General features: G+C 38.9%; 1 protein-coding gene across 3 annotated transcripts in view; it reads right to left on the reverse strand.

The window, feature by feature from the left end:
• Positions 1 to 1,182: 1,182 nt before the first annotated feature.
• LOC131258259 (uncharacterized protein At5g50100, chloroplastic) overlaps positions 1,183 to 27,103 on the reverse strand; it is a 124,489-nt gene continuing 98,568 nt past the window's right edge. For 2 of the 3 annotated variants that reach the window (XM_058259456.1, XM_058259454.1), the window contains 3 exons: positions 14,897 to 14,957; positions 13,954 to 14,019; positions 1,183 to 1,481 (listed from right to left, as the gene is read on the reverse strand). In XM_058259456.1, coding sequence (XP_058115439.1) covers positions 1,400 to 1,481; positions 13,954 to 14,019; positions 14,897 to 14,957 — 209 coding nt within the window. In that variant the 3' untranslated portion in view covers positions 1,183 to 1,399. The remainder of the gene's footprint in view (positions 1,482 to 13,953; positions 14,020 to 14,896; positions 14,958 to 27,103) is intronic. The other variant, XM_058259457.1, reaches the window with a different exon arrangement.

Below are 27,103 nucleotides of genomic sequence, written 5' to 3' on the forward strand. Positions count from 1 at the left end.
CTAGTTATCATGTGAGCCACGCCTGCAAAGACAATGGCCAGTCCTAAAGAAATTTATGTAGTCGATATTCAATGTGTGCATTGCCGGCCTAATGGGTAGACCTGACAGATTTTTGTGCCAGGTACTCGACCCTATGGGGCCCAACAAAAGCAAAGCTACGTCCCACAGCATATATAGTCTCATTGCTTTGTAACAATCATCACCTTGTCAGGTCCTTGCTCTTGCTCGGGTGGTAGACTCTCCGAAGTTTCAACGTCTGGTCAAGGGTTCAAGTACCCATAGGTGGTGAAATCCCACTACAGCGTGAATGTGGTGGTGTGTGTGCGTGTGTAAAAATAATAATAATAATAAAAATAAAATAAAATAAATAAATAAATAATAAAATAAAAATATATAAATAAATAAATCATCACCTTGTCACAAGAAAGAAGTAACATGATGCATAGGCACATTCGTGTTGAGAAAACATTAAGTGTCCAATTCATCTTCTGTTAAAAGAGGACCATTGGTTGTAATTTTCGTTTTCTTACCATTGATTGAAAATGTGCAGTTGCTATATTAGGAAATGTTATCCTACCAGGTGAGTGGATTAACATAAGAGGGCCCAACATGTGTTGTTACTGGGTAAAAAAGAAAAAGAAAAAAAAAGGTTAGTTCCTTTGTCAAGCATCATAAAATCTGTCATAAAAAAAGGTTAGTTCCTTTTGCAGAACAAGTTTCCCGGAAGCTACAGTTACCAACCACAACGAGCATGGGTCCGCTACCAAAACCACAGTGATCACTATAATGTACCTAAATGTGAAACACGCATACCACATGAAGCCCTTCGAAGGTCCAGTACAGTCTTGAAAGTGCTCAAAGACAGAAATATAGGAAAAGTTGACAACTCAGCCACAAGTGGTCAGCCCATTTCAGGTGGGTAAGCAAGGATTGAACCTGTTGTCCTGGCGTTGCAATGCAACACTTGTTTTCATGTGGGTAAGCAATGATTGAACCTGTAATCTCATCGTTGCAACAAAGAACTGTCCATCTAAGCTACAGTCATAATGTCCCTCAAACATAAGCATTTTGAACCCAACATTGCTTCATTTATTCTAAAGAACTGAGGAATGATGATATTAACTGAAAAGCACCGTTGTCGTGAGATAATAAGCTACATGTCAGATCATTACTCATGCAAGATTCTTTTGATCACCTTCAATTAGGTTATTAATAAATTAATTGTCACCTTTACATGCATGTATTTGATAATCAGCATGTTTGCCAAACATCATCTTACCTCTGCCTTATTTGTTAACAATATAAGCTGATTGTAAAAGGAAAAAAAAAATAGAGGAGAAGAATAAGAAGAAGAAGCTTACAGACATGGACCAGGTAGCTAATTACATTCAGATGGGCATTACAAGACTATATTGGAAATAGGTAATGTGTGATAAGTAGCCTTACATCTTACAAGCTTTACTGTCTTTACATTCTTCAACCTGTGTCAAAGTGAGATGCAATGCCAACAAGTTTAGCATTGGGAAGTTTCTTCAAGTTAAGAGAGCACTACTGAATTGGATTTTACATAAGAACAGAAAAGTAGTCAAGGTAATACACCCATAAAAAATTTGCCACTACGAAAGACAAGCAATATATCATAAACAGCGAAGGAAGATAAAAGGTACCAATGAAAGATGATTTGGAACATGTCCTTTCTGAACAGAAGCATCATTTTCACGTAGTATGCAATTTATTACATATTAATCAATATTTGATTGATTGGTCTGAGGTTATCGACAAACAAGATTTGTCCAAGTCACTTCATTTCTTTTTATCCAAATCACTTCTCTTTTTGTCTAAAATTGGTTAACCAATCAGTTACAAAATGGCTGTTGGTATATATTCAAAAGTTAAAATACATGAGTATATTAGAAATTCCGCTTAAAGAATAGAGAGGGGAGACCGGGTTGACTGAAGATGGAATTCACGACTGTGGGTCCCAATTTCCCAATTCTAGCCTTGGCATTTTGCCCTCAGAGGATAATTTTATCCACACTCGAAATATTTCAATATTTTCTGAGTCGATCAGATGCAACTTGGCAGCTATGTTGGCAGCAAGCAGGGTTATCTGGATACTCATACATTTTGGTTTTTTTGTAGCAGGACACTCTGGACACCTGTACATGACAGGATACTTGAAAACCATTATGTACAAACTCCTACTGATGTCACCAAAAAGTGCCATGTGTTGGACCCTTTAACTGAGATGCGTAGTCATATTCTACATGAAGGCATTTCTTGCACATCTTTTACATTTTTCACTGGATATGTAAACTTCTTCTTTCCAGCTGAACATTCTTCCTAATTCCTGAAGCTTGCCTCCATCCTCCTCTTTTTTTTCTTTTTCTTTTTTTCTTTTTCTTTTTTGAAATGATAATTCATTAAAAGGAGGAGAAAATAGCCAAAATGCCACATACAGCGTGCGAAACAAAATACAAGAAGGGCCCTCAGATCTAAGATTAAACAACATGTTTCCATTAGAAAGTTAAACAATGCATGGGCATCATGTGGCATGAGCTTGAGCAATTTAGAGAGTGATGTTGGACTTCGTTGCCATCTGACAGTGGAGATGATGGAGGTGACAACGATGAAGGTGATGTTTGTAGAGTGAGCCTGAGTCAAAGGTCTCTTAGCCAATTCGCTGTGGAAAGGCAGTTTGACCATTTTACTTGGGACCAAGACAATAATGCTACCCAACAGTTGGATGTTCATGAATGGGAAAGCCAAGCCTGCATTTCTCATGTCACAAGAAACAGCTGGCATGCAATGAGGCTATTAAACAGAGTATTGTGCCCAAAGGTGTTAAATATGGGTAGGGGATGTCCATTTCGTATAGTTACAGAATGAGTGACTCAGCGGCGATGACACCCATGCGTCATCATCCTAACTATGGCTATGGTCATGAGTATGCCTATGGATACGGACATGGATATGGCCATGCTTAGATGTATCTAATATATGGATATGGGCACGGAGATGTCCAGACACAACCAATGCCACCAGGATTGACGATGACAATTACAATGATTGCTCCATTATCCACCAATGGGGATACTGCATACCAGTACACATTGATGAGGAAGAGTGCTATCAATATGTTAGAGAGTACATGGCTGGTATCATAACCTCATGAGCTGGGTAAGGAACTGCAATAATGAGGAGCAGTAGTATTATAGCTTCCTAGATTGGATTAGGACAACTTTGAGCCTCCATGTAATTTCATGGGGATATGAGGCCAAGGTATATTTTTGGTTCTTAGTATTTGGTTGTATTGTTTGTGTTTTATTGCTTGTATTGTTTGTCATTTGAATGATATGAACTCATTGATATAATTGTATCATTTATGGTCAATAACACAACTTTGTCCCCTAAACAATGGAAAACTATTACGCATAATTTGCTTTTATCATGTTTTGAGTTAAGCATGTAATCATATGTCTTTCAACATCTAAGGTTTCATTGAAAAATCCACCATTTTCCGTTAGTTTTCCCAATTTTTCCCTCAAAGACTTTGACACGTTACATGATACATCCACTATTCTCAATGTTCCTGCACTACTTCTATATCCCAGGGGTGAGACGGTGAACCCATCATTTGAGTGAAGTAAAGAAACATACTTATGGGATGTAGACAAATAGTTCTATTTATCAACGATCAAATTATATTAGATCGATACACCATTGTTAATATAATTGAATGTTGAGAAAAAAAAAAACCAATAAGAGAGTTGAGAAAGATGGTTGAATCAAAATAATTCCTTTTTAAGTTGAGCAATATGAATGTTCTACCATGTTCCATCAACACACTAAAGGGGTTATACAATATATCCAGCGAGGAAGTAGGCCAACATTTCTATTGGCAAATAGGGGGTTTCCAAGTCCCTGCCCAATACAAAAAGAACTCTGTTCGATTTTGTTAGTCCCATCTATAAGAGCAGAGCATATGATTCTTTCGCTTCCTTGGGTTACTGGCCATCCACCACATAGACTAAAGCCAATAACCTAATCTCTTCTTCTCCTTCTTTTCTCTTACAATGTTATCTCGTCTTGTGTGATTTAATGGTTTTTAGTTACCTTTTTTTCCAGGAATAGTTTTCTCCCCCTATTCATTGTAATCAAGATCTTGTAGGCTATGTCATTGACTCTATTACTGTTTAACTTCCACTCTCTTTCCAACATTTAACTGACTGTTTGTCCGCAATACCTATGGCACATCACACTTGGTTAAAATTAACCAACAACTCTAGATCACCATCAGAAGAAACTTGTTTTAGCCCAAGTGGTTGGCCATTACATCTCACTGTTATGACCCAGTCCAGTCGCTATGAACTCTTCCAGACATCCTTGACACTCATTTCCGCAATTTGGGTTTCAACAACCTAGTAATGAACATGTAATTTGCCAAATTTCTGTACACAATGGGATTACTTCTTGTTGATATGTCAACTTTTGTCATCTTCAGGCTCTTACTTCAGTATGGCACATGCGACTTCGGCATCCTGCTGAGAAGACATTCACTTCCCTTACTCGAGCTGATTTCATCTTGGTTGATGGAAAAAGGGATTCTAGTTGTCCAATGGGGAAACATTGTAAATTTCCTCTCACTTTATCTAATAAAAGAGCATATTCTCCACTATTCATGGTTCATTCTAATTTTTTGGGCCCCTCTCCTAGTCTCTCGACTTCTACTTTTTAATTCTATACTATATTTAGTTATCACATATTCTACATTGAAGGTCAAGACTTTTTTGGGTGCTTTGTCCATTTCAAGAAGATTGCTGAAAATATGTGAAATTGCTTGGAATAGGATACCATGACAATACGTGGAAGCTTAGAAGAGTTATAAAATGAATGGCTATGTCCTAGAGGGGGTGATGAGGACATCGTGCACACACACGTCCGCACACCACCACCCCTACGCACGTACGTACGCAGAAGGAGGACCCCACCATCGATCTAACTCGATGACGACGTGTAGGGAGGGCCTCCTAGTTAGAAGACAAGTTTTGGTTCAAAAAAAGTAAGCCCGATAGTCAAGAAAAACCCATCATGGGATCTCATGATCGTGGCCCACTCGTCGGATTGATTTCATATTTTAGGTTTTGCTTATTGTTATTATTTAGAACATTGTGAACGCTTTAAATTTCTCTGTTTGGTTCTTATTTTAGTTTACTTCATCGCCAAGTAATAGGTTGTACACATGGTGCGAGTTTTGGGGTATAGGATTTTCCCTATAAATAGGCACCCCTTGTAGTTCTTTTGATTCATTGAAGTTAATAAAAAAATTCCTGTTTTATTTTTCTGCTCTCTTCGTGAGTTGTGTAAGAATTCGAAAGTGGGTGCGAAGCCCTCCCTTTCCGAAGGGCTAACTACCGTGGTGCGAAGCCACATCGATCCTGATTCACCCACATCCTCCATCATCTTTTTTTCCATTTTCCCCCACCATTCGTACTTCAAATTCATCCCTTTTGTTGCATCAGATTTCTTCATTACAGCAGGTTTTCAGATTTCGGCCCGCGGGCGAGCTGAAACTTCGGCGGAGCACCACACTCAGACCAGAGCTCAGATTGACGTTAGATTTAGGGGTTTTGCAGCCCAAGCCTGGCCGACCAAGGCCTAGGAATCCGCTTCTGGATTCCGTCCCCCGCCACACGTGCGGCCAGCCTCCGGCGCACGTGTGCCCGCACCTGGCTCGCTGTCCACATGCAGGGACTGTCTCGGGTTGAGGTTTCTTCCTATTTTCCTCTCTTTTATACACGATTTCATAAATCCTGACCCTAGATTACATTATCCCTAATTGATTTGCCCCTTGTCTCATCCTAAGGTTCCTTGAATTGAGATTGGGGAATCTCTTGGATTAGGGACTGATTCTTATGCATGTGTGGGTGATTTCTATTTCCCTTAGAGTATTGTTTGGTTCATAATTTTCATTGATCCAGCCCTAACGTGTGTAGGCCTGGATCCGCATAGATTCCCCTTTAATTGAATGTTTGGATTTTCATGTGGGATGTGGAATTTGTGTGATTGTTTCTGAATTAGTGTGATCTAAGCCTGAAATCTTACATATCATATTTAAATTCACGTCCTGCATCAGGGGCGGTGGTGAATAGGACCAAACAAAATATATGCCTTTTAACACACAATTGCTTACTTAAATTAATATGCTAATTTAAACTAAGTGAGACAATTAACTCTAAGGCTTCCAAGCCGTTAAAGGATCCAATCACATAAACTACTAAAAATATGTCAATTAAGCAACTATTCTATAATTGATAGCGAGCTTGTAAGTTCGTTACAAGTTAAGTATCTAGCTTACAATTCAATTCAAACATTCATAAGATTTAACTAATCAATCATATAAGCATGAATAAGAATGTCCACAATACACAATCGCAAACACAAGCATGTATAGTGGTTCGATTTCCTTACTCCACTCCCGACGGACGCACTCTTCGTATTCACTATTGGAAGTTTTAAATCAGGTTCGCCTCTAACCTTTACAGCCCTACACAAGGACCGCGGTCCTACACAAGAACTTGACACTCTCGCCGAAGGCTCCCGCGAGAGGCTTTAGTTGGTTTTTCTATTAACTAACCAACAACCTCGGTCCTAGTCCAAGGACCTACGTTTACTCCCATCAGAGGCTCCCACAGAGACTAATACTTACGCATCCGTGTCCAGTGAATTCGGTACTACACAAGAGCCTAGAGGCCTGTTTGGTAACGCTTAAAATTTTTACTTAATGCAGAATTCGGAAAGCAATCCGCATTTAGTGTTGTTTGTTAACACTGAATGTGGAAAACGCTTCGTAATTTTTGCTTAATTTTTTCAGTGATGGAGGCCTATCTTAATGGTGAATCCAAAATGCGCTCCATAATTCTTTTTTTTTTAAATCCAAAATTGCCCTGAGCTTTCTCTTTGCGCAATACACCACCCAACTTTTAACCTGTGGCACTTCTCTGGGCCCACTATGATTTACGTGTTAGATCCACACCGCCCATCAACCTTTCTATATCGTCTTAGAGCATGATCCCAAAAAATGAGGCACATCCAAAGCTCAAGTCGACCACACCATAGAAAGCAGTGGGAATCGAATGACTACCGTTAAAACCTTCTTAGGGTCCACTGTGAAGTTTATTTGTCATCTAACCTCTCCATAAGGTCACACAAACCTGGATGGAGGGAAAACACAAAATTAGCTTGATTAGAGGCTTCTGTGGCCACAAGCAATTTTTATGGTAGGCACCCAACTCCTACTGTTTCTTGTAGTGTGGCCCACTTAAGTCTTAAATCTGGCTTATTTTGTCTTATTCTCTTAAAATGATATGGAAAATTGAATGGACAGTGTGGATAAAACATATACATCACGGTACGCCCCATAGAGCCCTTTGATAGGAACATCCATCTATAGCTATATCCGAGTGGGGTAGTACACAATCCCCACACGAATTTGGGGGGAGCAGATTAGGTGAGACCCTGGATACACCGAGGTGGTGGGACCTAAACTATGGGCCCACTGTGATGTATGTGACTACATCCACACCGTACATCCATATTGAAAGCTCATTTTAGGGCATAATCCAAAAAATGAAGCAGCTCCAAATCCCATATGGACCATGGTACAGGAAACAATGGTGTTTAACCATTAAAAACTTCTTATGGGCCACAAAAGCCTTGGATCAAGATGATATTTGCGTGGCGTCTTCATCTAGGTGTTTGTGTCCTTATCAATAGGTTGGATGGCAAATAAACATTTTGGTGGAATCCATGAAGTTTTTAATGGTGAGAATTAAATCATGATTGTTTCCTATGGTGTGGTCCGCATAAAATTTGCGTCGGCTTCATTTTTGGAATAATGCCCTAAAATGAAATTTTAAAATGGCTGGATAGTTTGGATTTAAGGTGCACACATCATTGTGAGCCCCACAGCCAGGGGTCCCACCCCTGTGGGTGGATATGGGATCTCACCTAATCCACTCTCAGATTTTGGGGGTTTAGCAGATTGTGTGGTGTGCCACATGCCACCGACCTTGGCCCTTACCTTGGGGCCCACCTTGATGTATATATTCTATATCCACTCCGTCCATTCATTTTTTAAAAAAATCATTTTAGGGCATTATACAAAAAATGAAGCAAATCCAACTATCAAGTGGGCCATACCATAGGAAACAGTGGTGAGTGACCATTAATCAGCCACAAAAGTTCTAGGCCACATGAGATTTGGATAGTCCTTATTTTTTGGATCATTACCTAAAATGATTTGGAAAATGGATGGATGATGTGGATAAAACACATTATGATGGGGAAGCGAATTGCGTGGTGTGCCACATGCCACCAACCTTGGCCCTAACCATGGGGCCCACCTTGATGTTTGTATTCCATATCCACTCTGTCCATCCGTTCTTTCAAATCATTCTAAGGCATTATACAAAAAATGAAGCAAATCCAATTATCAAGTGGGCCATATCGTAGGAATAGTGGTGAGTGACACTTAATGGGCCAAGAAAGTTCCAGGCCACATGAGATTTGGATCATCCTCATTTTTGGGATCAATCCCTAAAATGATTTGGAAAAATGGATGGACGTCGTGGATAAAACACATAAATTATGATGGGGGGCACACAATACCGTCCAATAACTAGGGGTTACTGATGTCGTTAGTAAGCAATTCGGATCCACCGAGGTGAGTGGGACCCTGACAGTGAAGCCCATTGTGATGTATGTGACTACATTCGCACTGTCCATCCATATTGAAAGCTCATTCTTGGACATGATAAAAAAAAAAAATGAAGCGAAAAAGTGAAAAATGACCATTAAAAATTTCTTACAGGCTACAAAAGCTTTAGATTAAGATGATATTTGTGTGATCTCTTCATCTAAGTGTTTTTATCAACATGTTGGCAAATAAACATTCCGATCATATCCATGAAGTTTTTAATGGCGGCGATTCAATCATGACTATTCAACAAGGGGAAATGTGTCAAATTAACATATTCCAAACATTTCAGACATTAGTTAACAAACGGGTTGTTCTAGATTCAATACTATGTTTCCGACTTCAGATTCAGACTTTAGAGTCAGACTTTAGATTCAGATTTTAGATTCAGACTTTAGACTTCATATTTAACAAACGGGCCCTAGGTCCTACACAAGAATCTATCGAGTTTAGGTAAAAAATTCTTACCCTCAATCCTACACAAGGAAAGAAAGTATGGACTCACTAATTAACACTTGTCGAATTGAGCCCCTTTGACGTGCCTTTTTGGGTTGCTTGATCCCTGCTCTCTCGTGTTTCAATCAGCCCCCCTTTGCACTCCCGATCATTGATGTCAATGCTTTGCCAATGCTTCAGCTCCAAGATTTTTTTTATTTTTATTTTTTTTTTAAAAAAGGGCCTTGCATGCAATGCTCCATTGAGGTGACCAAGGTGATGGAAGTTAGGTAAAATCTTAATGTAGGGGAATTTTCACACCAAGCTCAAGTAGGGGGTGGCCTGTGGGATGTAGCAACGCACTCGGGGCGGGCGGCTCGTATGAGGCAAGTGACTCATGTGAGGCGGGCCCCACCCATGTGAGGCGGATGGCTCCTGTGAGGTAGAACACATGTGATGTAGGGCCCACGAGAGGAGTTCGGCCGAGAACCTAACCCATGGGATGTGGGGCTTGGGCTATGAGATAAAGGGATTAGTTGTTATGCTCTATCAATTTGAGCTTTTAAAGCAAGTGGTTAGTTGTCCTACATCAAAGTGGTATCAGAGTAGGAGGTCTCGTGTTTGAGACTCCTCACCGGGGGTGATTAATGCATGGGCATTTTCACACCAGGCTCAAGTGGGGTGTCCTATGAGATACAGGGGCACACTCAGGGTGGGCGACCCGTGTGAGGCGGGTGGCTCATGTGAGGCAGATGGCTCATGTGAGATAGAACCCATATGTGTGGGGCCCACGAGGAGGGTCGGCTGAGGACCTAACCCATGGGATGTGGGGCCTGGGCTATGAGATAAAGGAATTAATTTTGCACACTCTATCAGTTCAAGCTTTTAGAGTAAGTGGTTAGTTTTCCTGCATCAAATCTCCTACAACTAATGGAAAGTTGAAGTCATAAGGGATTCTAATCTCCTACAACTAATGGAAAGTTGAACTCATAGGCGATTCTCCTTGATGGACACTTTAGAGGTTGATAGACACTAGGATTTGCCAATAGAATTGGTGTCTAAACTCTAGATAAGGTTTAAGATCACGATCTTCTTATATAGGAGCTTGGAATGCTCACTAGAGTGAATAATCACTAAGATTGATCGATGGGGTTAAGTTACCAAGGTACCTCATGTACTTGTTCTTCGCTCGTTGATGCTCCATGTCCCCTTGTGTCTTCGGTCTTCAACTTCCAATGGCTCAACCGACTACATGACACACGGACTCACGTGATTGACAAACAAGGTACACAAATCAGTGCACTAACAATATGTTCGATAAGACAATGTAAAGTTACCATAGTGATGGAGGACAATTTATCTCAGTAGTCAGCAATTCTATATCCTCAGATGACTCAACAGTGGGATCTCTGATTTGAAACACAACCATGACCAAGATCAGCTTAATTTTTCTATTTCAAAACAAGATTCACACTACAATTTGGATAGACGCTTTCTCTAGAATTGTCTATCTAATCAATTATCCGCATACTTCAATCCTCAACAATCAATCACCTATAGCTTTTCCGGTCCTAGCACAATAGATTCCTTGATTTCTGTGTTTAGTTATGCATGTGGCCAATATGACTACCATTGCGCACCAAAAGTTTGTTCATAAGACAACGAAGACTTCATTGGATACCTTCTTGTTCATAACGGCTACAAAAGTGCTGACATGGAAACTAGGAAACTGGTAGTGCTAGACATTTTTTTAAACGACTTATCACTTTTGTATGTTAGATCGCATCCTGTGAATGTTGCATCTCCATCCTTTAGGGCAATTTCCTTTCCACCTCCACTATCCATACCTCCAACACTTCCATTTGCTCTGGTTCATAAAAAGGGAATTGTCGAATTATTCATTACTCTATCTCAAATTCATCGACTATTCCATTTTCACAGTTTTTTACTACTTCAACATCATCAAACTCTTTTCATCATATGACTACACACTCTAAGACTTGTGCATTGCAAGGCATCACCTTGTGGCATCCTCTTTCTGATAACATGAAGCTCTTCTTATAGTCAAAGATGCTTCTATGGATCCATCCACCAAATTCAAGGGAAAATAATAATAATAATCCAAGGTTTTGAAAGACCCAAAATGGCCCAATGCAATGGATGAAGAATAGGCTACTCTTAGTCAAAATCAACAATAGGATTTAGTTCCCTACTCTTCTCATGAATGTTATGGGCTACAAGTGGCCGGTATTAAATGTCAATGCTCAAACTATCACCATATTACCAATCATATCAGCTAGCATTATCTGCATTGTGCTCAATGATACAAATACTGGACGTAATATGATGCGATCATCAGTGGTGCACCCTTTAGAGTGTACCAGAGGAGGAGGCATTGCCGACAGAGTACCGGAGCAGAGGAGTTGATGTGGATGGATGTTGGGTCCATTGGACCCATTTTCTGACACGCTACGAGTGCAGGAGCAGCAAGACCACACCCTGGCCATAGATCCGTGGGTCAGATTTCGCACCCTACCACACGAGTGTTTTAGTTTTAGGCGTTTTTGTTCTTTTTTCTTGTTTCAGTGCTTTTATTGCACTTTCTTTAATTTTTCGTCTTTTTTGTTATTTTTCTTGTTTTCAAGGGCTTTAATAAACTTTTACTTTTTCCATAGCTGATATATACATTGTGAGAAATCCTATTTTCATTATTATTAAATGAATAGAAATTCGTATTTTTCTTCCTCTTTATTCAAGAAATTAGGGTTTCAGGATTGGCCCTTAGGTGTTGAGGATTCTACCCCGATTTCAGGTTTCCTTCTTTCTAAATCTTCGAGGTGCAGGAAAATGTAAGAATCATCTTCCTTTTCTTTTGACGACAAAAGGATCTGTACTTTCTTTATCTCGAACCCTTCATTCTTCACCCCTTTCGTTCCTCTCTGGATATCCCCATTCTAGTTTGAACGAAAAAGAGGGATGGTTAGTCAGTAGAATCAGATCCAAACTTGACCGTGGACTGACTTCTACTAGATCTGGGATATCCTCATATCCCTAGGTCCTCCCTTTTTACTGTTTACGCGATTTTATGCTTAAGGGCATGATCCTAACGAAATGACCTCATCTTTGTGTTAAAATTTACCTAATCCCTTTGATTGGAAAGGGTTAGTTGATTTGTGTATCTATTTGAACATTCTTTTAACCTGATTAGACATGCATCTAGGATGATGTCATCACATGTCCCTGCATCATAATAACACAATTTACAAGTTATTGGCGATATTATCAATAATATCGTCAATATCTTGTGATATTTTTAATATCATAAGATATTGGCAACAATGCTTTGAAATAAATGCATTGTATAATTGTAATGTCAAAACATGAGATAATGTCGCCGACATTATTGATATATAGAAGATATTGGCGTTCATACCAATGAAATTCCAGAAAATAAAAGATAAAACAAAAAAGAATAAAACTCCAACTTCCCAAAATTGTTTGGGAGGATCTCTTTCTAGGGGTGTTTTGAAATTAGTGCATTATATGTGCTGAATTATTACTCTTTTTTTTAATTAGTGCATTGAATGTTGTCCAATAATGCAGTTTTAGGCCTCTATTCAAAGGAAACCTATTATGTGTACTTATCTTTTTGTAATATTTTGTCCCAAGTGTGTAAGTAAATATCTCGTAACATCTCAATTCCACCATTTTCCAATGTTTCCCCAATGTTTTCCTCAGATAGAGATCCACTCTCTGGTCTCTGCAACATTATCAATGATATAGAGACATGTTTTCATATCCCAAGGGTGTGATAATATAACTAATGATAAATAAAACCTTCTCATATGGTATAAGACATGACTCATGGTTAAGAGCTTCAATCAGCAAAACTTCAATGGATCATTTAGCTTGGTCATCAAGGCAACAACTATTCATACCACTCTTTTACTAGCCATCACTCACCATATGCCATATACGGCAGTTAGATGCTCTTCATGGATTCTTAACTGAGAAGGTGAACATGAAACACCCACCATCTTTAAGGATGTTCCCGACCAAAGAACATTTGTCAGTTGTGCAAAGTTGTCTATAGCTTAAATTAGCCACGCAGAGCTGGCTCACCCTCTTTGATTCCTTACACATAAAGAATGATTTTTTTTTCTAGACAAGTAGATTAATATAAGTTCACATGCTCTTCTAATTGGGGGAGATTTGTCTTACTCATACATTCAAACGTGACGCCACCATTTAAAATTTTGACCTTCATCTCGAATCTTACCTCATAGTTCAACATGAAGGATCTGCCACATTTCCATTATCTTTAGTTGCATATATTTCCTAAAACATAAAAGGGACAATATACTGACTCATTCATGGCCCCAAACTACTTCATGCAAGTATTACCATAATTCTATTGTATTTCATTTTGAGTTACAATGAACAAATTGTTTCTCCACAGGAGTAACTTCATTAGTTAAAGTCAATTGCATTTAGTAATAGTATGAAATGTGGTAATTACCAATATAATGTATTTCCAACTTAATTCAAAGAATTTCACTACTTCGATCATCATGATCATCTTCATGGCCATGGGGGTCAGTTTTCAAGATTTTTTTTGGCAAAACTTTGGTGATCTGCTGACCACCAAGCATCTTCCCTCCTTTAACCATGCTTGAGACTGGAAAGTGCATTGATACCCTTTGGAGTTTATCTAAGTTAACTAATTTGATAAGCAAAAGAATTGATGCTAGATCACTAACCTACTTGCAGTACGCTTACCATGTTTTTCTTTCTTGCCTCTAAGATATCTTCCAATGGCGGCCGGCCTATAAGCAAGAAGTTTCCTTGAATCAGAATCAGTTCACTCCAACAAAAGAACAACCAAGAAAATTATAATGAATACAAACCAACTTGTATATAGAAAATAGTGTACTATGTATTATGACAGAGGATTGGGTACAGCACTATATGAGAAATGGTAGATCAAAGGCACAGGTTTAAAAAATAATCAACAATATGCTCAACTCATTTCAAGATTGTGGAGTGTGTTGCGTAAATCACCCAAGAAATTAATTGTTAACAAATAACATTAGCAAACAAATGCAACATTAACTGCTGATAAGAAAACAATTGTAAAATGAATTAGGAACAGCACAATAGAAACCAGCAACAGAACATACTCTACAACAACTTAAAGAAAATAAATTGATGAAACAGCTGACATAGTGATGGAATCAGCAGAAAATGAAATGATTCTCTTACCAACTTTCTCTTTTAAAGGCAACAATTCTATTAAATAGCCCAAAGCCTAAAAGAATACAAAAGACTAAAGTGGAAGAAGAAGAAGAAGAAGAAAAACAAAAACAAAGAAAACTACAGCCCCACAGCTCTAAAAAGCTTTCACCCAATCTTTTACTTGTATCTTAGCCCTCTTGTAAACATCTTCTGTCCAACTACTACTATTTCGAAAGCACCTGTTGTTCCTTCCCATAAAAACCAAATGCCTGCCACTAAAGTAGTCTGCCAGGATGACTTGTCTTCCTTACCAAACCACCAAGCTTGAAAAAGTTTTTCCATGGAACCTGGTAAGACCCAATATACACCGAAGTCCTCCAAAAAGCTGTTCCGCACTTGATTTGCAAACAAACAATGTATGAGGAGATGATTAACCAACTCTTTATTTTGCTTACACATTTCTCTTACCAACTGTGAGAGATGCTTTGATTTCTTGATCCCTGCTTGAGGAAGAAAGCAAATGTATGTCCTGCATATTCAACAGTGCAATCGAGAATTTAAGGTGACTACTCTCTGCTTATCCTAGAGAGGATATCAAATAAGTTTTGGCAACTTGCACCCCGAAGGCATGAACATGACGAGCTCCTTCTCAAGAAAAGTACAGACTTCCTATAGCTGTACAACCCATTAACCAGCCAACCATATTGGGTATTTTGGACCAATATTTTAAATATCATTATCGCGTAATGTATCGCACCCTTGGGATACGGATACATATCGGTTATCGCATGGGATATATTGGCTGCATCGCGTAATGTATCGTTGTTGCTAGGAAACATGGGAACATTAGGAAATTGGTTGAATTTTTCAATGAAACTTCAGGGATTGTTGAAAAAGACATCAAACACACTTTGAAATCAAAATATTACAAAAACAAATTGCACATAATGGGGATTTCCTTTATATGGGGTCCTAATATATGCGCTTTCCAACTGAACTGATGCAAGTATATGCATATAATTTATAAATGTAAGAAATGAATGGAAACACAAGCAATACATTCAAAGGCAAAAGAAAAATCACTAGATCAGGTTACATACATGTTTAATTTTGTGTTTGGATACAAAGATTGCAACTGATTTGTGAGAAATTGAGAAATTTTGATTTTTCTCAATTTTCTGCAACTTGACCCATCTCACCTAAATCTCAAAATCGAAGTTCAAAATCCATGATTTTTCATAGAAAATATGAAGAATAATAAATTTGTAACCATTTGACATTGGTTTAATGTGATTTACAATAAAAAAATCGATCGAAAATCGAAAATGATTACTGGATCAAATAGGTGGGATATATCAGCACTACTTGTGCGTTTCGTATTGCACAGGTGGGATACAAGATATATCGTGGGATATATCGGCTGATATCGTTGATATTTAAAACACTGTTTTGGACTCAAAGCTCCTACACCTTCTCAAGATATTGAGGCTTCTAGCTGGCCATCCTAGAAGATCAAGAGACACCCTCCCTCCCTGAAGGCATGAATGGGACAAGCTCCTCAAGAAAAGTACAGCCTTCCTATGGCTGCACAACCCATTAAACCACCAACCATATTGGGTATTTTGGCTTCAAAACTCCTACACCTCAAGATATCGAGGCTTCTAGCTGGCTATCCTAGAATATCAAGAGCCTCCCTTCCTGCTTTGTAAGTGCCACAATGAGAAAAACATTGTTATCATAGGTTACAACACATACAGGCCACATGCTTTGAACAATTAGGATATTCAAATAAATAAACACGTTATGAAATCAAGATGGCTCAATCTCATCCCATTCATCAACTACGAGCCCCACAAATGTGTGCAAACCTTTTCCTAGCCTGGGAAGTCCCTTGGATGTTAGAGTTCTAAATGCTTTGTTTACAACCAGGATTTGATCAACAATATGGCATGGAGGCACCTCCATTGTGAGGCATCTCCATTGTTATGATAATATGTGCATCAGGTCCCGTAGACGCAACCTTTGACTGAGATTTTTTAGTTCCTTTTGGGAGGCACTATTGGTGAAAACAACCCATTGCAGAATCATTACGAGTTTAAGCTTCCTACAACAGCTAGACTTTGTTTTATGGAATCATGGGCCAGCAAGGCAAAGGCAAGATTCGGTCACGCAGGATCAAAACTTATAATCCTCCATTGAACACAAGTGATCAAATATGCTCTAACCCCTCTAGGCCATTGTGGGACCCGGGAGTTCCCATCACAAGTCCGGCATGTTACTAGTGATCCAACGCGTTGCACATGCTCATCTACACCCCTTACATGTGTACCCCAAGCCTCGAACATGTATCCAATGGCATGTGTGCCAATAGTCAGGGAGAAGCACCGTAGAACCATGCACCTCAAGGTAGTGTACCATGGTCAAGCATTGACCAAAGACCAAGAAAAGAACTTTGACTTCACCTTTCCACATAACCATAACACTTTCCACATCACACATTTTCCCTACAACATCCACTAATTCTCTCTTCTCCTCACTCTCTTCCAAAACAAATCATTTCATACCCTACTCTTTTTACAAAACATCATTGCATACCCTTCTTTTCTTATAACAAATCATGGCCCATCCCACTCCTCTTACACCTCTCTCATCTAAGCCAATGCATGTAGAGAATTTGGCCACATCACCCATCCACACTATCATTCTTGCTCCAATCAATCCTCACCAAAGTGTCACCTATACAATTCCACTTAGAACCCCTCTCCCTCTCTTACAAGACATCTCAAGTAAGCAAATGCATGTTAGCCATTTTTTCATGTCACCAATCCACTTACCAACTTCATCTAATGAAAGTTCACCAAAATGCCAACTAGGAATTCCACTCAAATCGTCTATATAAGGAGAAATCCTTGCAAGAGTTTAGAACTTTCTGAAAATTCTACGTACTAGAGAGAAGAGAGGGAGTGGAAGGAGTGGAGCTAAAAGAGTTGAAGTCTTGAGGTGGGTGTACCCTCCCCCTTCCTTCCTCTTCTCTTCATTTTCGTTTTTGTGTGGTTTTAGGTACCCAATCTAAGGGCTCAGGTTCCATGTGTGGGGCCTAGCTTGCTGATCAAAGGAGAGCCCACCATGGTGTCAAGCCATGCCCCAAAGATTGGTCTCTCGACTATGTCTTTTCTAATATGATTTTTGGACAATTTTGGACCTTATCTTAGGACTTCTTTGGGAACATCTTGTTGTCCCATTTATGTGATTAAAAGTGCATTAAAATGTGGTATAAAGCAGGTACTATGTAAATTTCTGGACTGTCATCAATGATCCATGAGTCCCATTTCTAGATAGTGTGGGGCCATTTAGACCACATTTCAAGGCACTTTTAATCACATAAATGGGACAGCTAGATGTCCCCAAAGAAGTCCTCAGATAAGGCCAAAAACTGTTTAACAATCGGACTAGAAAAGACAGTCGAGAGACTAATCTTTGAGGCATGGCTTGACACCATGTTGGGCTCTCCTCTGATCAGCAAGCTGAGCCCCACACATGGAGTCTGAGCCCTTAGATTGGGCTCCTAAAACCACACAAAGAAAATGAAAATGAAGAGAAGAGGAAGAAGGAAGGGGTATGGTACACCCACCTCAAGACTTCAACACTCCTTGCTCCTCTCCTAGCTTCACTCCTTCCACTCCCTCTCTTCTCTCTGGTGCTTAGAATTTTTGGAAAGTTCTGAACTCTTTCTAAGATTTCTCCTTATATGGATGATTTGAGTGGAATTCCTAGTTGACATTTTGGTGAACTTTCATTGGATGAAGTTGGTAAGTGAATTAGTGACATGATAAAAGGGCATTGGCTTACTTGAGATGTCTTGTAAGAGAGGGAGAAGGGTTATTAGTGGAATATATAGGAAGCACTTTGGTAAGGTTTGATTAAAGCAAGAATGATAGTGTAGATGGGTGATGTGGCGGAATCCTCTACATGCATTGGCCTAGATGAGAGAGGTGTAAGAGGAGTGGGATGGGCCATGATTTGTTGTAAGAAAAGTAGGGTATGTAATGTTGTTTTGTAAAAAGAGTAAGGTATGAAATGATTTATTTTGGAAGAGAGTGAGGAGGAGAAAGAATTAGTGCATGTTGTAGGGAAAATGTGTGATGTGGAAAGTGTCATGGTTTTGTGGAAAGGTGAAGTCAAAGTTCTTCTCTTGGTCTTTGGTCAATGCTTGACCATGGTACTCTACGTTGAGGTGCACAGTACTACAGTGCTCCTCCCTGGCTATTAGCACACATGCCATTGGATACATGTTCGAGGGCTTGGGGTACACATGTAAGGGGTCTAGATGAGCATGTGCAACACGCCGAATCACCGGTAACATGTTGGACTACTGATGGGAACTCCCGGGTCCCACAACCTACCCCCTATAAAAAAAAAACGTCCCCAAAATTTCTCAACCAGTCATCTCATATATATGTATATCATCAAATATCATCAAGCATACAAGCTAGCACATCACATCATCCATAAAATCAGTCAAACAAGTATGGGTATTACTCTCCCATCTTGGCCTCATGTTCCCAAGTTGCCTCTTCCACGCCATGGTGTCCCCACTGGACCTTCACGAGCGGAATCACCCTCGACTGAAGGACCTACTCTTTTGGCTCTAAAATGTGAACAGACTACTCCACAGAATATGCATCATCGTGGACCTCCAACTCCTGTCAATCAAAGACGTGCAAAGGGTCCTTCTGGTACTTCCTCAGTGCCGAATAACTGAGGTGGTAGAGCAACCCTATACGCTACAGAGACAACCCTCTCCAAAATCTCAAACGGTCCTATGAAGCGCGGTGTTAACTTTCCCTTTTGCCGGAACCTCATCACGCCTTTCATTGGCGACACCTTCAAAAACACATGATCACCAACTTCAAACTCAAGATGTCGCCGCCGATCATTTGTGTAACTCTTCTGCCAGCTCTAAGCGGAAACGGATCCACTCCCTGATAATAGCGACCATTTCGGTTGTCTCCCTCACATAATCTGGCCCAAGAAAACTACGATCATCAACCTCCGCCCACAGCTAGGGGATCTACGTCCAATGTGTCTGTCACTTGTGTCTCTTTGGATGACCATGGACTTAGAAGAACGATGATCTTTTTACAGATCGGGAGGATTGGTTGAAGTCACACTCAATGTGTACTTCATCTCCAAATTTGGAAAGTTTAGAGTAAACCTGCAAATGTTGATTTGTATGTTGAACAAACATCTCCCCAACTACAGTAGTAATATCAACATAGATATGAATAGCGGTATCATATCAGTTGATATGACCATATTGTCTCCATATCGACATGAGACGATACGTGGTACGGGGTCATATCAGCCCAATATGAAGAAAAAAAAAAAACTGACCCGTATCGGCCGATATGGGGCCGATACACCCATAAAAGCCCAATTTTGATTTCTTTTTTTCAAAATTTCACTAATGTCTCCTCTTCTTTTTTCATTTAAATGAAGAAGCTTAAAAACTCATTTTAGGTTAGATATAAACCTATTTTGGCATCAAAACAAATGATTTGAATAAGATTCGACGAATCAAAATGAAGCGAACCATCATAGGAAAAATTGGAAAGAAGGGTAGACCTTCACTTTCTTTTTGATATTTTCATCTTCTTCTTGTTGTATTTCAATATAATGGACCCTAGTTCACCAAGTCAAGCTTGATTTGTGTTCAATTAGGGCCCATTTAGCTCTCCTTCAATAAGTCAAACCGACGGACAACATTCTCATCAAAGAATTGTTCGATACACCACCATATGCATGTCCAAAATACAAGAAAAAAAAAAAAGGAAGATTGATTCTTGAATATCTTATTATTCTCTTCTTCTTTTTTCCTGATATTTTCCTTAATTCTTTGGATATTATCCGATATGGACAGATATTGATACATGACACCCGTATCATATTGTTTTTTGCCCAGGCCGATACTCCCCTCGATACCGATATTCAGAACTATGAATATTAGGTACAATGGTAAGAGTAGTTAAGGAGCTCTCTTCAAACTGTAACGACTTTCCTTCCTCAAAGAAATATAGAGTTTGTTCAAAAATGTGACATCGACTAACATAACCATCTCTAAGGGACGAGACTTTAACCTTTCTATTCCCATTACGTATGGGAGTACCTAAGAAAAATATACTTGATAGCCCTTGATTCAAACTTGTCATGGACATTATCAAGCTAATGTATAAAACACATACAACTGAACACCTTTGGAGGAATAGAGTAAAAAGGAATTTAAGGACAGGATAGAGAGACGTGACTTTTCATCCAGGACCGATGAAGGCATCCGATGTATTAGGTAGCATTTAGTTAATATTGCATCACTCCAAAATATTTTCAGAACCTTCATATTTAAAAACAACAATACACTAGCAACCTCAAGTAAATGACAATACTTACGTTCAGCTACTCATTTTGTTTTAGTGTGTGCGCTATGAAGTTTGGTGAATAATGCAATGAGATAAAAGATATGAGTTAAAGTCATGAAATAAATATTTTCTAGCATTATATAAACATATAATACAAACCTTAGAATTGAATTGAGTTTGTGCTTCCATATGAAATTCTTTAAAACAAGAAAACACTTCTAACCGATCTTTCATCAAATATAGACAAGTTATATGAGAATAATCATTCAAAAAATAACAAAGTACATGAAAGCAAATAAACCGGTAAGATGAAGTGGACCGACCCCAAATATCAAAATCTACTGAACAAAAAGGTTTATCACTTCTCTTGTCTGCAAAAGAAAAAAACGACACCTATGGTGCTTACTCAACTCTTAAGCCTCACGCTCTAATCTAGACATGTGACAAGGATGAAACTAGACTCTTCAAACCACTTAAGGAGGGATGACCAAGCCTTTAATGATACTAATGTGGAGAGATATTTGTCCACAATGCAGCTCCAATTATTCCACTATCGAGGTAAAAGAGTATTCACTTCATACCCTCCACCAAGCATCCTCCCTGTCTTTAGATCATAGAATTCACAATAAGAAGGATAAAATGTGACCGACTAATTTAAGGACTTGGTTAGCTTACTCAAGGACAAAAAACTCGAAGGAAATTTAGAGATGTAAAGTACTGATGATAATGAAAGCAATGGGATAGGACAAAGCAGTACCCCTCCTACACACACGGATTGAAGTACCATCTAGTAATGTGACAGAAGAAATTGACGACAACTGCACTAACTGAGACAATATTATACTATACTTACCAGTTATATAATTTAAAGCTCTTGAGTCAAGACCTAGGGAAGGCTATCAAGCAATGCAAAACAAATGATACCTAACTGGGCAAAAGTAGTTGTGGATGATGATGCGTGAGTGTAATGATCCTTCAAAAGTCTGATGTATTCTTCCTAGGACAGTGTAACTATATCATCTATAGTACTAGGCTCAAAATGAAGGAGATAGGCTTGGACACATAATGGTGGGTGCCATAATTGAAAGAATAAGCATGATTCACCCAAGTAAGCTTACCAATAGGGTACCAACACGCATCAACTATGTGGTTACTAAGAACATATGAGTGTGTTGCCGATTACTGCGACCACAATGATGGCTACCACTAAAAAATCTATAATCGGCCTCCCCAATTATTTTTACCTCCAAAGTGACCTCCCCTAGAATCTCTACCACTAAACGGCCACCATGACTTTGCCCATTTTCTTTACCGGATGCAGAAAGAAATGTAAAACGATATGAAAAATGTGAACTTTGTACACTAAACAGCACGCTAAACATGAGTTAATGCCTAAGTGCTGGATGGGATCTCACTACCTCTAAGGACATGAGCTCAAACAGTTTTAAACTCAGAATGAACACAGAGAAATTTAGCAACACAGAATCTCTTTGTTGTCTCATAGTTCGTAATCGGTAGAGGGGCTAGTATATGATTAATGCTTCCCACATGCCTTGCAAGGCTGAACAATACTCTACAACACTCTTTATCTCCTCGTTAAAGAGAATATATTCTGCAGTAACTCGAAGATCTGAATTAAATTCTTTCGCTTAAATACATTTCTCTTAAGTAATCCCAGACTTTATTTATTGCCTTGAAAAATATAACATTCGCGCCAATTTGGGGCTCCATTTTGTTCCATAATAACTCTTTAATTTTAGCATCCTCTGCCACTTAATCTTTGCATTCTATTGAACTTTCTTCAGGTTTAGGAGAAGTCCAATACTTAATTTCTTTCTTCCCGTAAGGAAAACCTCTACCAATGCAGCCCATTGCAAGTAATTTGCTCCATCAAATTTAATCAATGTAATCCAAAAATTCATTAACTCAAATGGAAACAAAAGACTAGTCTTGGCTTTATTTTTTAACATCCAATGATGTAGCTGAAATCAAACACACAAGAGAAGAACATTTAACTTTTAACCCACCCAACACAAATTCCAAAAAACCATGTATAGCAACGAACTTGATCATTTAATACCACTACTTGATCCAAAAACTTCATGCGTGCACTTATTCTCTAATCCTTGCCATACACAACTTTCACAAAGACTCTAGATCTTAGATGGTCATCTACCATGACGAGATTCCTAACTTAAATTCTTCACCCATCAACATAGCAGTGTCCCAATTATCTAGGGCTGGCTTTATTAAGCCAGTTTCACCAATCAATCTTATCCAAAGCCCTTACCTTAGTATGTGAACAATCAATCTTTATACCTTCTTTGTGTTGGAGTACAATTCTTCATATTTTGCAGCATACCATTCCAAAGGGTCTAAAGCATAGATATTCTCTTTTGAGGCATAGTTATCCTATAAATCTTAAATGTAGGAAATAGTTTCTCTATTTATGCACCATTCTTTATAGTAGACAATACAAGAGAGCAGTGTTTGCAATATCGATACTATCGGCCGATATTATCGGTATCGCTCTCTAGCGATACGAAACCATCCGAAAGATATTTAGGAATAAAAAAAAAAAAAAAAAATTAAATCAAGAAATTGCTGGTATCGATCGACATATCGCTAAATATCGGGAGATATTACTACATATCGCACAATGTCACTAAAATTCGTGATATTATTACTTTTATAGCAATTTTTTCGCTACTAGAGCCACCTACCTCCGTTTGTAGGTGAGTGAAATTCCTTCTCGAGCATCGAAAATGAAATCCCAAGCTTTTCGATGAGCATTTGAATGCCGATTTTCTCTGATTTGCAGGATTTGTGGGGATTTAGGGTTTTGGAATCCCAAAACCCGCTCCCTGCTCGATTGTTGCTTCTTCCTAAACATTAAATGGGCTTCGACCCTTCGCAATATCGATGGACACAGATGCTATAACGCCCGGCACCGCTGTGATGATAGATGGGGTTCACCTTGATGTTTGTGAGAAATCCACTCCGTCCATCCATTTTTCAAGATATTAGTACATGTGACAGAAAATGAGGGTTATCCAAAACTCAAGTGGGCCACAACAGAGGAAACACTGGGGATTCAGTCACCACCGTTGAAACATTTTAAAGGCCACAGAAGTTTTGTATCCATAGTAAAGGTTTTGTGTTTTCACTTATCCCCGTGGGAATGACCTTATAAATGGGTTGGATGCCATATAAACATCATGGTGGAGCCCACGAAGTTTTCAATGGTAGAATACTCTTTCCCCAGTTTTCCTTCTCATATGGCCCACTTGATTTTCGGATCCACCTCATTTTTTGAAGCATGTCCTAAAATGATATCGGAAAACGGATGGATGGGGTGGATTACTCAAAAACATCAATGTGGACCCACCTACCACATCAGCTTATGAACTTTGTGCGAAAGGCTTTCCACGTGCCTTTTTTACGGAAGTCGATTGGCTGGTGTAGCGTGTACTGTACCACCAATGGTACCAAGTAATCTCTATTGGGCCGTATGTGGATGTATTTGTTTTATCCATGCCATCCATCCATTTTTCCAGCTCATTTTAGGAGTTGAGCCCAAAATTGAAGTATATCCAAAGCTCAAGTGTACCATACCACATGAAAGAGTGGGAATAATGATTTCCACCATTGAAACCTTACTAGGGCCCACAGTGATATTTATTTGTCATCCAACCTGTTCATAAGATCAAAAATACATGGATGAAGGGAAAAAAAAAAACAAGTATCAGCTTGATACAAAACTTCTTTGCACCCCAAGAATTTTTTCAACGGTAGACATTCAATTAATACTGCTTCATGTTGTGTGGTCCACTTAAACTTTGGATCTGCTTCATTTATAGGATAAAGAACTAAAATTATCTATCAAAATGGATGGAGGGAGTGGATAAAATATATAAATCAAGGTGGGTCCCATAGAGTTTACTCAGTACGCTTAGTACCAAGTAAGTGTACTAAGACTAAGTTACTCGGTGCGCAATCCACATCCATATGCCACACGCCACCTCTATTTACGTCACATAGCTCAAATTTTGGACCATTAAAATTTTGGACTCACATCATGTATGAAAATTCTCACGATAACTGGTGCGCATTGAGCATTTGGCTTCAAGGAAAATACATAATAAATATTAGCTTGATCCAAAACTTATGTAGCCCCCAATAGTTTTTTAATGGTGGCCATTCAATGATCACTTTTTTGTGTGGTGTGGTCCACCTAAGGTTTGGATTTGCTTCATTTTTTGGCACATACCATAAAATGATTTGTTAAAAAGAATTAACGGTGTAAATACATCATATTATGTCGAGGTGGCCCCACGGTCAAGATCCCACCATATTACGTACCTCCTATGTTTGAAAACAATGGAATTACCAGCACATCTCAACCTTATTTAATTAAGGGAACTCTGTGGGCTCCACAATGTATGTGTTATATCCAATCTGTGGGCCCACACAATCTGCCTCTTTTTTTTGAGCCAATACCTATAAAAACAAAAAGTAAAGATGTTTAGGTGAGACCCGAACTCACCCAGGACGGTACAACCCTTAACACGGGCCCACTTTAATGTATGTATTCTGTATCCACGCCGTTCATCCATTTTTCCAAATCATTTTAGTGTATTATCCAAAAAATGAAGCACATCCAATTATCAAGTGGACCATACCAAAGGAAAAAAGTGGTGATTGACTATTAATGGGCCACAAAAGTTCTGGATCAATCATATATTTGTTTTTTCCTTTCATCCGAGCTTATGTGAACTTATCAACAGATTAGATGGTAAATAACACTACAAAAACATTAAAGTGAGCCCTAAGAAAGTTTTAATGGTAGGGCCTTCAATCTATACCGTTCCTATTATTTCTTATGGCATGGTCCACTAGATAATTGGATCTGCTTCATTTTTGGGATGGTGCTGTAAATTAAGGTGGAAAAACAAATGGATGGTGTGGATATACATGTCTTAATATATTTACAAATGTTATGCATTATATTTGAATATAGTTGCCTTAGTTCAATCAGACAACACATAACTTAGGACCCTACACAAAGGAAACCTATGGTGTGCACTTTTTTTTATATGTTATGATTTAAAAGTGTGTATTAAGATCTTTTTTAACAATATCTGAAGTTTCATTGAAAAATTCAATCATTTTCCCAATGTTTCCCCATGTTTCCCAAAAAGTGCGATAAATTATGCAATACAAACGATATATCCTGTGCGATAACCGATATGTATCTGTATCCCAAGGGTGCAATACATTGCGTGATACCGATATTTTGAACACTGCGAGAGAACAATTCATTCTCTCTCAAAACCCTCCTCTCTTCGTCAAATGTGTGACCAAATCACACAAGACTCGGCGCCTTAATCCATGTCCTTTGAGTTCTTCCTTACATCAAGTTCTCAAACGCTTTAACCCTAACAAAAATGCTCCCTCCTACTAAAGTCATCACTAGTCTTTGTTGCACATGACCTAAACATCTTAACATGCATCAATCATTTTTTTTCTTGTTGAGAGTTTCCCCTGGGTTTCTTCAAATGAAAACATTCTTAATTCCATCCCTCATAATGTTCCCTATGATCAATCCATCTAAACATCTTCATCTCTGCAACACTCAATCAAGATTCTGAATATTGATATCGGGGGCATATTAGCCAGGCCCAAAAAGGATACAATATGGTAGTACCAAATTGTATCTACCTGTATCAGATTGTATCAACAGATTTTTTGGCAAAAAAAGATCCAAAAAGGCATCAAGGAAACAAGGACCTATCATTTGTTGTGGAGAAATGCTCGCTATAACTTATAGTGCTCCTGATGCAGACATCAGAGTATACCAGCGTCGTCGTAGGAGAGCCCCAGGCCCTAGCCCAACCCAGCCCACGCTTTATTTGGGTGATCACTACTTGGGCCTAGCCCGTGGGCCACTTTGAAGACCCCATGTGCATAGGATGTGCATCATGAAGGCCCCAAACTAGGAGGATGCACATGGGCTGCATTATTTGGAGTGCCGGGATAGTTTTTGAGAGTTTTTGTTGAGATCCAACCGTTGGATCGGTCCGATCACATGGTGGCCCACCATGTGATCAAGTCCTTTTTCAGTTTTTAGTGTCCGTTTATATTTTGTTATTTTTCTACACATTTTGGTTGGTTTGGATATCTTAGTGGGCACCTACTTTGCTAGATTTTAAAGAGGGGCATGTTGGTTATTTTACTTTTAGATGTAAAAACTCTATTTAAG

This window comes from Magnolia sinica, chromosome 10 (assembly GCF_029962835.1).
Source record: "Magnolia sinica isolate HGM2019 chromosome 10, MsV1, whole genome shotgun sequence".
NCBI classification, from domain to species: Eukaryota; Viridiplantae; Streptophyta; class Magnoliopsida; order Magnoliales; family Magnoliaceae; genus Magnolia; species Magnolia sinica.